This window comes from Chelonoidis abingdonii, chromosome 21 (assembly GCF_003597395.2).
Source record: "Chelonoidis abingdonii isolate Lonesome George chromosome 21, CheloAbing_2.0, whole genome shotgun sequence".
NCBI classification, from domain to species: Eukaryota; Metazoa; Chordata; order Testudines; family Testudinidae; genus Chelonoidis; species Chelonoidis abingdonii.
The window spans coordinates 2,944,760-2,957,167 of NC_133789.1; the positions used below are offsets into that span (position 1 = coordinate 2,944,760).

At 66.2% G+C, this 12,408-nt stretch overlaps 1 protein-coding gene across 1 annotated transcript in view; it reads right to left on the bottom strand.

Moving 5' to 3' along the window:
* Positions 1–12,408, bottom strand: part of RARA (retinoic acid receptor alpha) — an 87,975-nt gene that overhangs the window by 60,668 nt on the left and 14,899 nt on the right. The window contains exon 2 of the mRNA XM_032788937.2: positions 1,021–1,477. Within this exon, the coding sequence (XP_032644828.1) occupies positions 1,021–1,198 (178 nt within the window). The 5' untranslated portion in view covers positions 1,199–1,477. The remainder of the gene's footprint in view (positions 1–1,020; positions 1,478–12,408) is intronic.

The following is a 12,408-nucleotide window of genomic DNA, read 5'->3' on the forward strand; positions in this document are numbered from 1 at the left end:
CTCCCCCCAGCAGTGTCCCCACCCCACAGAGCCTCCCCAGCCCTCCTCCTTGCCCAGTGCCCCATGGAGTTGCCCCCACCCCACGGAGCCGACCCAGGACCCCAGAGTGGACGGTGCCCCTCACCCCCTGGAGCCGACCCAGGGCCCCCACCGCTTTGTCTGTAACACTGGCCAGGATCAGTAGCTCAAAGGAAGGTGCATGAAACCCCCCAGGGGCCTGGGGTTAACCAGACCCCCGACAGCCTGATCCAAGGGTCCATCCCCCACTGGCACTGACCTGGCCCCCACCCACCCGGTCCTGCGGCCTGAGCACCAGGGCCAAGCAGCAGCTGGGCCCCAAGCCCTGCCCTGGCTGCTCTGAGCCCCCATTGGCCAGCAGGGATCTGACATCACAGCCAGGGGCAGCTGAACGGGTCCCTTTAACCCTCTGAGCACTGGAAGGGCACGGGGGATGGGAGGGGTCTCCCCGCCATGCGCAGGGGGCACCTGCCTGGCCAGGAAGGGGGGTGGGTCCCCAGCTCGCAGCTGAAGCCTGGGCCTGGAGCCAGGCCAGGCAGCGCTTCCTGGTGCTGAACACTATTTCCCCTCCCTTAGGGGCCAGGACAAGGGGGCAGAGTGACCCAGAGCGCCCCCCGACTCTCCCAGCCTTCAGCCCAGCCTCCTGCAGATCACAGCCCTCACAACCCAGCCCCCACTCATCAGTAAACGGGGAAACCGAGGCACGGAGAGGGGCAGGAACGCGCCCTAAACACATGGCCCGTGGCCAGCAGAACCAATCGGACCCAGGAGTCCTGGCTTCCAGCCCCCCAGCTCACGGTCAGATGCCGTCGCTCTGCCCACCGGCCAGCCAGTGCCACACAGCGCTGCCATCCCTGCCCGAGGGTGCCCGGGGGGGCTATGGAGATGGGGACACTGCTGGGTTTTGCAAACCAGCATCCACACGCCAGCAGCTCCGAGCACGTCAGCAGGGCGACAGAGGGGCCAGCGGGGCAGAGGGCACGACCCGGGTGCGGTACTCACTGGCTGGCGAGGGGGTGCTGTATCCACTCACGGGCAGCTGGTGCTGCATGCCCGCTAGCGCGCCCGGCGGCGAGAGGCCCCCAATCATGTGCGGGAAGAAGAAGGCGTAGTGGGGCACCGGGTACCCGTTGAGGTGCCCGCCCCCCGGCGTGGGGCAGGAGCTGCTGTTGCTGGCCATGGCGCGGACGCAGTCCTGGGAGACTCACATGTGGGCAGCTCACAGCACCACGGGCAGCTCCATGGGGCCACCCCGGGGAACAGGGCCTTGCTGCCTCCCCAGGACGCGGCGCCCTGCGGGGCTAGGCCAGTGCCCACTGGGGCCCAGGCGCCAGGGCAGCCTCCCCACCCCTTCCACGGGGCCTCTGCGGCTGCAGGCAGGTCCTGGTACCGGCGGGCAGGGTCCACGCCCCGCGAGCAGCGTCGACTCGGCAGCTCCTGGCCCGCGTCGGCGCTGTAGCTGCAAGGGAAGCAGAGACAAAAGCAAGCTGGTTAGCTGGGGGAACCCAATGCCCAGGCAAGGGTGGAGGCATTGCAGGACCCTGATACATGGCCGCAGGATGCCTAGGTTCCAGCCCCGGCTCCCAGGCAACCCGCCCCCCCGTGCCTCGGTTTCCCCGCTGCAGATACGGACGCAAAGCACCACGTGAATGAAAACTATCAGTATCCCAGGACGGAGATCAGGCGATGGACCAGGGATACCAGGGGAAGGGATCTGGGGCCACGGAACAGGGGCACTGGGCCCCCTGCACAGGGCCTGCCATTCCCCGCCCGCACCTCCACCAAGGATTCCTCCTCTGCCCCCCAGCAGCCCCCCGCGGGGGACCAGAGTGAGTCGTTCAGCACGTCAGTGACAGAACCCAGGAGTCCTGGCTCCCAGGCTGCCCCCCATCCCGCCCCAGCGAGAGCCGACTCCTGGGCCAGCCCTGGCTCACCACTGTGACCACTGGGCCACGCTCCCTCAAGAGCCAGGCAAGGGGCAGAGTCGTGAGCTGGGGAGGGGAGTCCGCAGCTGGGGCCAGAGACTTTTCCTCTAATCCCATAGCAGGACCTGGCTGGAACCCGCCGCTTCCTGGAATCCAGAGCCGAGTGCCAGGAGCCACGGCCAAGTCCCAGCCTGAGAAACCCCCCAGCCGGTCCCGGATCTCCCCAGCCCAGGGTCCGCCGGCTCTGCCCCCGAGGCGCTGGGGAGCCAGGCACAGGGGATGGCAGGAGGGCACCCCGTGCCCCCTTGAGCCCTGCCCCCAGCTTCCTGCCACTCTGGTTCTGGGAGGCGAGGGCCCTGGGGCAGCCAGAGACATCTGTGCCCACAGGAACCAAGTGGGGCCAGGCATTTTAACCCTTCGCTGCAGGCTGCCCAGGGCAGATCACCCCACCTCTGCTCTGCTCAGGTCTCCCACCTTCCTCCGCAGCGGCCGGTACTGGGCATGAGGCTGAGCCAGCCTGGTTCCTCCGATGGGCCCAGGTCAGGGACACCACACGGTGTCTGGGGCAGAGCCCAGAGACTGGAGGGGGCAGAACCCAGGGACTCCAGCAAAGCAGCGCCCCATGCCCACCCCAATGAAACCCCCATGTGTCTGGATGGGCACAGCAAGCACCCGACGCCCCCTCATGTCCCCTGAGACACAAGGGGTCAGAAATACACCCCCAGCCTGCCCCCTGCAGCCCCTTCCTCTGCCCCCTTGGAGGGGCACAGAACATGCCAATTCAGGGGAACCTTGGCACAATGGGACACGCCCAGCCCAAGCGCCACTAGCCCAGCCAGCAGGGGGATGTTCTAAGGGGCAGAGGGCAGGACCCAGCAGGGATCCAGCACAGTCCCACTGCGACCTGCCTGGCACAGGAGCTGCTGAGAGGGGACCCCATGGCGCTGCCCCAAGTGCAAGACTTGGGGGGGGAGAACAGGGCAGAGCCAGGAACAGAACCCAGGACTCCTGGCTCCCAGCCCCAGGCCCTCCCCAGCGAGTCCGAGACCTGTTAGCCCCAGGACATCTGCTGGCACCTGGGGGCCGGGGCTGCACCAGCCCAATGGGGCAGCGCACTGCCGCGCCCGTCGCTGCTTTGCCCACCTTCCCAGGGCGCCCCAGCACAGACGCAGGCTGGCAGATGGGACCGTCGCCCCCGGATGTGACACGCACCCTGCGGGCACGCCCCACACGGCAGGAAGGCAGCCCCATGTGACAGGGCGGGCCTGGCATGGGGGTGAGCCGGGGGGTCACTGAGCCAGGCCAGAGCCCAGCGGCTGGGATGGCAGCTGCGAATCCTGGAGACTCTTCTGACCGCACACTTCCCGTCATGCCTGCAACCGCAGCTTCTCCTTTGCCGCTCTCGATTCCCGGCGGGACAGAGCCAGGGCAGCCCGCAGCAGGGGCCGGGCAGTGGGGCTGGACGCGCTGGTGCACTCTGGGAAAGGAGGCACCGAGTCCGACACCCCCCACACAACCAGCTGTTTATGGCTCTGTTGCCATGGCAGCTGCCCCCCCACCCCCGGGATGGGGTGGCAGCAAGGCAGGAAGCGCCCCGACAATCTGAGGTGCGGTCACAGCCTGCGGCTTCCTCCCTGCTCTCGGCTGTGCCAGGCTCACACGCACGGGGAGGTGCCGCCCAGCCAGGGGCACTGGCAGGAAAGGAGAGCCCAGGGCGGGCAGAGCAGGGGGCTGCGGGTGGGGACTGAGGGCCACCAGCTGACCTGGGCAAACCACAGCAGCTGAGACCCCTCCAGTCCTGAGGGCTGCTGCACCCAGAGCCTCACGCTGGGCTGGGGTGGTGGGGGGGGGGCAGCACCCCGAGCAGCCTCCAGACTCTGAGTCACCCGCACATTTGTCATATCCAACATGCATGAATCACCCCGACGGCCCCCAGCGCCCGGCAGGACGGGCAGCTAAAGCTTCAGCGAAGCCTGGCTCCCAGGAGACCCACCCCATGGCACTTCCCCGGCCCATGCCCCTTAAACCCCCCAAGGCTCCTGCCCTCAGGAAACGCGGCTGGGGGGGCCAGCTGAGGCCCCCACCCCAGCAATCAACCGGCAGCTGGCACAGAGACACTCGCCAGCCCCCGTCCAACGAGAGGATGAAAATCCTGCCTCAGGCCAGACCCAGCCACTGGCACCTCAGGGCAACGCCTGCTGGAGGGGCGGCGGGGGGGGGACGTGCCAGCAGCGACTGGGACGTGGGGGCTGCTCCCCAGACAGCCCAGAGCCAGACTGGCAAGGTACCACAGCTCCCCGGCCCCAGCGCCCCACCCCCCAGCACAGACCCTGCCCCCGCAAAATGAAATTCCACCTGTCCCCGGCTCCAGTTACCACCAGGAACGCGCCCTCCCCCATCCAGCGCCCCATTCTTCTCCAGCAACAGGTGCTGACCCCGCCTCTGCTCCGGGAAGAGGAACCGCCTGGGGCCCAGCCAGAGCTCCTGGCCCAGGGCTGGGCTAGCAGGGGCTGTGGGTTGGGAGTGAGGGGCACCAGAGAGCAGGTGGGGCCCAGGGCTGGGCTAGCAGGGGCTGCGGGTCAGGAGTGAGGGGCACCGGCAGAGCTGGGGGGGCCCAGGGCTGGGCTAGCAGGGGCTGCGGGTCAGGAGTGAGGGGCACCGGCAGAGCTGGGGAGGCCCAGGGCTGGGCTAGCAGGGGCTGCGGATCGGGAGTGAGGGGCACCGGCAGAGCTGGGGGGAGGAGGGCAGGGCTGGGCTAGCAGGGGCTGTGGGTCGAGAGGGGCACCGGCAGAGCAGGGGGGGCAAGGCTGGGCTAGCAGGGGGCTGCGGGTTGGGAGTGAGGGGCACCAGAGAGCTGGGGGGGCCCAGGGCTGGGCTAGCAGGGGGCTGCAGGTCAGGAGTGAGGGGCACCGGCAGAGCTGGGGGAGCCCAGGCTGGGAGAGCAGGAGGCTGTGTGTCGGGAGTGAGGGGCACCGGCAAAGCTGGGGGGCCCAGTGGGGCTGGGGGGCAGCCCTGCAGCTGCTCCTTCTCACCTGGCCCTTGGAATCACTGGTACGGGCTCTCGATCGGGGAGTTAGTGACACCCCCGACCCCCTCAGTAAGCCCCAGCCAAGGCCCCTTCCTGGTGCAGTCGCCCAGGCCGGGTTTGCTGGGTTTGGGGCTGGGGCGTGGGGACCGTTCCCTGCGTGGCTGGGCCCTTGGGGACGCAGGATCCCAACACCTGGGGCCAGGGCCCTCCAGGCGATGCTGCAATACGATGAACACCAAAGGCTCAAGCAGCACTGGGGGCTGGCCCCTGCCCCACGTCCCGGCTCCTCGGCAAGGGGCACTGTTGGGTTCTCCGCAGCCTGGCACAAAGGGGGAGGGGACCCAACATTTGCACCCTGCTCTAGGGAGGAGTGAACAGCAGCTCCACGCCCCAGGCACAATGCAGACCCTGCTTTGCCCCGTCCCTCACGGGAGGCCCAGCTCCAGCTCGTCAACTGGGTCAGGGACTCCTGGGTTCCCTTCCTAGCTCTCCAGCCATTCCCCCCCCCGTGGCCGAGCATCGCCGCAGCCCCCGACGGCCAGACACCCCCCACCCGCAGCTGGTCACACGGGGAGGGCGAGGCAGAGCCACGAACCGAGCCCCCATCTCCCGAGTCCCTGCCCAGCCTTCCCCTCGCATGCCCCGGCTCTCCCCGTGCCCAGCTTCCAGCTCAGAGAGCCCCTGAAATTCTTCCCTGGTGCCCACATGTGGGCAGAGACCCCAGGCTGGCAGAGGGCGACAGCCCTGCAAGCTAGCGCCCAGCCATCAGCCACAGCACGGGGGGCAGCAAGTCAATCCCCCCACCAGACACGCTGCCCCGTCCCATGCCAGCCCTGCTCAGTCAGCAAGCTAGGCAGGGGTGGGGGTGGTCCCAAGCCTATGGCACGGGGCCCCAATTGTTCAGGGGGGGAAGAGGGTCTCCGCAAGGCAGAGCCCTGAGGTCTCCAGCCAAGCGGGGGAAGGATTCGCGGAGCCAGCGATCTGGATGCGCTCCCCAGCCCCACAGCAGCGGCTAACACAAGCCAGCTGTCTGGGAGGCTTCGGCCAGGGGCCGCGGTTGCACATTGACACCCCGGGCGGAAAAGGAGAAACAGAGCAAACAAACCCAGCCGCCTACGGGCTCCTGGGGCTGGCGGAGCCTGGCTTGGTATTGCCCGCGGGGGCCCGGGAGCGCCCAACCTGGGGGCCATCACAGGGTGCGCGAGCCCCTGGGCCGGAAGCTCACCAGCCAGGCAGGGCCATGAGCCCCATTGGAAATGGGGGGAAACTGAGGCAAGGAGCGATTCAGTGACTCGCCCAAGGGACCCGTCAAGCCTACAGCAGAGCCTAGGGCTGCCCCGGCCCAGCCCAGCTCCAAGCAAGGGGTTAAACCGCATTTATTTATCCTCCTCCCCCCGCGCTAAGCCGCCTCCTGCCGGGAGAGATTAACCCATTTTCTTTAATCAGCACCTTCGTCATGTCAACGTGCTCACACCCCGAGGCAGGCAAAGTGTCATTGCTTCAGCCCCTCTCCCAGGGTGGTCAAGCCTCCTGCCAGGGCAATGCCAGCCAGCCCCGCCCACCTGCTCCGGGGTGGGCAACATGCCCGGGGCTGCTGCTAGCCAGGCCCCAGCCCAGATGGGGGGACAGGCCTGGGCAGAGCCTCTTGGCAAACTCAGCCTGGGCATTGCTGCAGAGGGGATCACAGGCAGCCCTGGGGACGTGGCCGCCCCTGCTCCATGAGGGCAGGGAGTCACAGGAGGGGGCAGGGAGCGTCCCTGGGTACAGCCTGGCGTCAAAACGCCCAGCACCTCCACTCAATCCCCGCAGGAAACCCCACAGAGTGGGGCCACTGCTAGCCCCGTTGTAGAGAGAAACTGAGGCATGTGATGGGACAGGGACTTGGAAAGACCCTGCTCTACCCATTAGTCCCCACCCCCACACCCCGGAGCCACGAGAGAACCCAAGAGTCCTGGCTCCCAACCCCCTGTTCTACCCACTAGTCCCCACTCCTCTCCCAGAGCCGGCAGAGAACCCAGGAGTCCTGGCTCCCCACCTGCCCTTGCCCAGGGCTGGCAGTCAGGCCGGGGAGGGGTTGGGGGCCAGGCCGAGGTGGGGGGGAGGGAGGGACGGGAAGAGAATAGTGACACAGCAACCAAGCCACCTCCTGGTTATAAATAGCGTGGGGAAGGCAGTGCCACACAGCTCCAGCCAGGCCCCTTCCAGTGCAGGGGCTACTGGCCAGTCCCGACCCGGACGCCGGCCCCCCGGCCAGCTGACGACTCTGGGCAGGGCTAAGCCCAGCCCTGGCCGGTGCGACGGGGCGCTGAGCCAGGGCATTATGCCCGTGGAAAGCACCCCCAGCCCAACCAGAGAGCGGGGCGGGGAGAGGCCGTGGAGGAGCAGACGGAGGGTCCAGACCCTCGGGTGAGAGACAGGTGCTGCTGCTGGGCCCTAGAGCAACGGGACACTCAGCAGCACGACACTCCATTACCCCATGGAACTCCCTGCTACTGGAGCCCAAGGGGATTGGAGAGGTCTGGCCCTGCAGAAGGTGGCAGCAGATCCCAGGAACCAACCCTGCCCCATGAGAGCCGGGGCCAGGCCTAGGAGGGCAGGACGTGGGGCGGCATGTCCCGCAGGCAGGGCACGCCATCCCCGTCAAGCCAGCGGCTGCCACAGACGGGACGCCAGGCTAGAGGGGCCCCTGGTGGCAGGCTCCCTGCTGCCCCGCGGACCCCGCTCTGTGGCACGGGGCAGGGCTCACAGGGCAGGGCATTGCCAAGAGGGGCCAACTCAGGCCAACAGTCTCTGGGGCTGGGGGGCGCGGGGGTGGAAAGAGAGGCAGCGGGGGGGGGGGGGCCGGCTTTAAACCTATCTTGGTAAATCCGTCTCAGAGCAGATGAGGATTAAATGGGTTGAACCAGCCTGTGGAAGTGCCATGGGGGCACACTCTGAAAGAGAGGCCCGCCACCCTCCCCCAGTCAGCCAGCAGAGACAGAGCACCCGCCTTCCCGACCCAGCCTGGCGCGCCGCTGCTCCACTGGCCAGTCACGTGTTCTGACAACGAGCAAATCCTATGCCTTGGGCGACCCCGGCACAAGTGGTCCAATCCAGGGGAGGACACCTGTGGCCCTCAAGCCTCGGCTATGCACTGCTGAATGGTGGATCGCACACGCCGGCACGACGGCCAGACCACCAACGGGCCCCACAAGCCCCGCAGACACAGAGCCCAGCCCCAAAGCTGCCAGCCGTGCGACCATTCAGCCGCGCAGTCCCAGCTTCGGTCGGCCCGCAAGTCCCCCACAGGCAGCGTCAACCCGCCCGACGACCTGCCCAGCGCTCCCACCGGGGCTGGCAGCCACTCTGGGTGAAGGGACCGGGGCCGACCGGTCCAGAAGAGGCGAAGGTTTGTGCCGGCGCAGAGGGCACAAGCTAACAATTGCGCTAGGTTTCGTTTCCCATCTGAAGAAGGAACATGACGGGCTGGTACAAGACCACAACCAGCCCCCGCCCCACACTGCAGCCAGGGACGTTGGAACGGGGTCGTGTCCGATTGAAAGGCTTGGAGGTCCCAACACTGCAGGGGGGCTGCAACCCTCCCCAGGTCGCTCCGCCCCACAGCAGGTTTGCTGTACCCGGCACAGAGTTGGGGAGTGGCCCTCAAAAGCCCCTTCCTAGTGTCCGCCAGAAAGAGATCCCAGTGCACCCTGCCCCAGGAAGAGGGAATTGGGGAGGAAAATCAACCTGCTAGACCCACCCCATAAGCAATCTTCAGAGCACGACTCAACTGGCAGTGCTACCTGCCTGCTAGAGGGGCACGTGGGGGCCCCCTCTTTGCATCCTCAGCCTGGCAAGAGGGGGTTGGACTCTGTCCTGGCCACCTGGGGCTGGGGCCCCCACCTGTCCGCAGACAGGCTAGAGAGGAGGCCAAAGAGGCGCTGGGATCCCCCTCCCAGCCCCATCGGTGCCCCTCACTCCCAACCTGCAGCCCCCTGCTGACCCAGCCCAGGGCTCCCCCCACAGCTCTGTCAATGCCCCTCATTCCCACAGCTGCCTGTGGAGCGCTGGGGTGGGTTTGTGTCGGGGGAGGGACAAGGTGGGGAGGGTCACAGCCGGTTCCCCTGGCAGGTCAGCACCTTTCCCCCGAGGCAGGTACCATGCCCACCCTAGCCACCGCTGCCCCAGCCCACGGGGCTCCCCCATGCAACTGAGTCTGGGGCAAGGCTGGCACAAAGCCTGGGGAAGGGAGGGGCTGGGAAAAGCAGGGTCTTCTCTCCAGCCCCCATCCCGCCTAAAACAAGCTGCATTTATATCCTCCTGGGAGCACGTCTCTACCCACCACTGTCTAGAATGCAGCCACTTCTGGGGCAGAGCACAGAGCCAGCAGCACACGGACATACCCCATGTCCAGAGGAAGCAGGCCAGACAGCCATTGGTCCAGCTGCCCCTCCCGGGAGGGCTAGTACCGGGGCAGGAAGGGCAGTTGCTAGGAGTGACAGCCCCCTTCCTGGCAGGGGGAACCCCCATGAGAACCCAGAGTCAGGAACTGGGCTCACCCTGCAGGGGAGGGTCCCACCAGGCAGCAGCTGGGTGGGAGCCAGGGACAGATGATGAACACAACATGGACTAGCCATTGCCAGGGGGACTAACGCTGCACTTGAGTCTGCAGACAGCCTGAGCCAATTGCCCCTCTTTGTCCCAACTGGTGGTTAACTCTGAAACCTAATGATGACACTGATGTTTATATTAACTATGTCATCGCTGATCACTTTGGCAAGACATATTCAGCCAACCCCAGTGTGTCCTGCCCCCTTCCTCTTTGGCCAGGAGCATCCACACAAAGACACTGACAGTGATTTATTGTCCGGGCTGCAGCAATCACCGACCCAGTGTGCCACGAGCCAAGATCTGCAGCTCACTAGCACCTGGGCATTTGGGGGTCACGGAAAGTAAATGAAGAGAAAGCAGAGGGGCCCTCTGTTGCCTCACATGGAGAGCTCAGTAAACACCTTCCATGCTCCCAAGGCGGGTGCGAGGGGAACACCCCTGCACATGCAGGAATCTGTGAAAAGGTCCATGGTCTAATAGCCAGGACACCTGGGTTCTGTTCCAAGCACTACAGGGATTTCTCTCTCCCCATGCCGCAGTTTCCCCATCAGTTCAGTGGGGATCGTACTGGGGCTTGTTGGAAAGCATGTGGAGACCCTCGCCTGAGGAAGGGGCACAGGGGTCTCACCGTGGGGGATGCCCACTCAGATGTACCCTCTCTGCGGCCCAGGGAGTCGGCACCTATCGGGCAGGATAAGGCCACAGCAGCCTGGGTTTTCTGCAAAGAGTTGTCGTGGCCATGGAAATGCAGGGGGTCAGTTCACAGCTAACCGGGATCCCAGCACTGTCCGTACAGGGGTCTGCGGGCTCCGCAAGGCAGGCAGAGGACACCCACTGCACTGGCATTGCCTGGGAGCTGCCCGCCGGAGGGAGAGCGCCACGCTCACACCTCGAGTGCAGCTCCCCCGTGGCAAATTTGCTGTTCTCAGCGGCGTGCCAGGCGGAGGCCAGGGTCCGGGTAACACGCACGGGCTCCCCCCTAGCCCCAGCATGGCTGGGTTCCCTGCTTCTGCCACACAGGAACTGACCTGCTGCAGCGGCACATGAGTGATGCAAACATCCCCCCACCCCACCCCGCGGGAGGGAACTAAGGGGGGGGGCCGGGGCTGAAGCTGTGCCAGTGGGTTGTCTGTCGGCAAAGAGAGAACTTCCTCCTTGGAGGATCACCTCCTCCAGCACAGGCTGGATCAGCCCCAAGCCACCGCCCCGGCCACGGGCCCTGGCCTGCAGCAGGACAGCGACAGCAGGCGCAGCGCAGCGCAACCCCCCAGTGGCGAGAAGGTAGCCGCCATCAGCCCCCCGGTGCCGAGCTGGAAAGCAGAGACATGGTGGGTAACAGCAGGGAGGTCTCGGCCCATCCCCTGCCACCACCAGAGGCATTCGGACATCACGCTCCTGGGGCAGGAACCAGCCTAACCGTGCAGCTCCGAGCACGTCGCCTGCACCCAATGCCGCAGAGCCCAATGGCGGGCTTACGGTAATCGTCAAGCCAAACGCAGCCCCCCAGCAGCGAGTGCCCGACACTGGCCCCCCAGCAACGACCTTCGCACGGCCCCAGTTCTCGCAACACATGCAGCTCCGAGCGCATTGTGCACACCGCAGAGCCCAATGATGGAGCACAACGGGCTTACGGTAACGGCCAAGCCAAACGCGGCCCGCCAGCAGGGCATGCCTGACACCGGCCCCCCAGCCAAGACCTCCACACAGCCCCAGTCCCCTCAACACACGCAGCTCTGAGTTCAGACCTGCACCCCCAGACGCTGCAAAACCACAGCCTGACCCCCCTACACTCACTTTCCACCCACCGCTCCTTCAGCGCCGGGCGCCCCCAGGCTGATTCACTGCCCCAGTTCTCTCATCCCCATCCATGCCTGATCCCGAGTCCAGGCCCCCTCCCAGCGGCAGGACACCTGTCCATCGAGCACAGCACACAGAGAAGGCAGTGGGCCAGAGCCCCACATTCGTCACCCCGCAGACGCCTTTCGCAAGCCGCGTCGAGCCCTTTAAAGATCGCACCCGGCCGGGGAAAGTGACACACAAACAAAAGCGACTTTTCAAAGGTTTCCAAAGCAGGCGGCCCCCTGGCACGGCACCCGCCCGGGCCCCGGGAAAGGCCAGAGCTCAGGAACTACCCACCACATCGATGTAGATAATAGTCGTTAGAGGGGAAGCAGCCCAGTGCTCTTCAGATGGGCCCTGGCAAACAAATCTGAAGGAGTGAAAAGTTGTGTGTCAAAGCCCTCAGCACAGTGGGGCGAGCCAGCTGGCCAGGCGCACACCCACCCTTGCCTGGCGCCCCCGCAGGGTCCCGGCGCAATGGGGATTCCCCACAAAAGGCCCAATTGGTGACACAGCCAGACAGGGCGCAGGCGAGGAAGGAAACCAGGGGGTCCCTGGGCAAGGGAGGCTCCCCCAGCCTGGCCTGGAAGCTGCCCCGGGGCGGTTACCCCTTGGCGGGGCGGGAGCTGGGGGCGGATCCGGTGACAGCTGGGAATGCTCCCGGCCTGGAGCAACTTCAGCAACAGTTGGATTCAGACATTTCCAACGGGGGGGGGGGGGGGGGGAGGGACAAGAAAAGGCTCTGCTCCCCCTGCCCCCCACAGCTGTTCCAGCCCAGAGGCATCAAATCAAAGTGCCCACAGCCCCCGAAAACACCAAGTGACTGGGCAAGGGGGGGAGCCCCCAATGACACACGCTTACCATGGGTGGGGGGAGATCAGCGAGAGGCAAGGGCTTACAATGGCTGGGGGTGAGAGTCTCCCCCTACGCCTCCCCACAAGCACCCCCAGCGCCCCCGCACCCCAAAACACACCTGCCCCATAGCCCCATAACAACTCCAACTCCGCA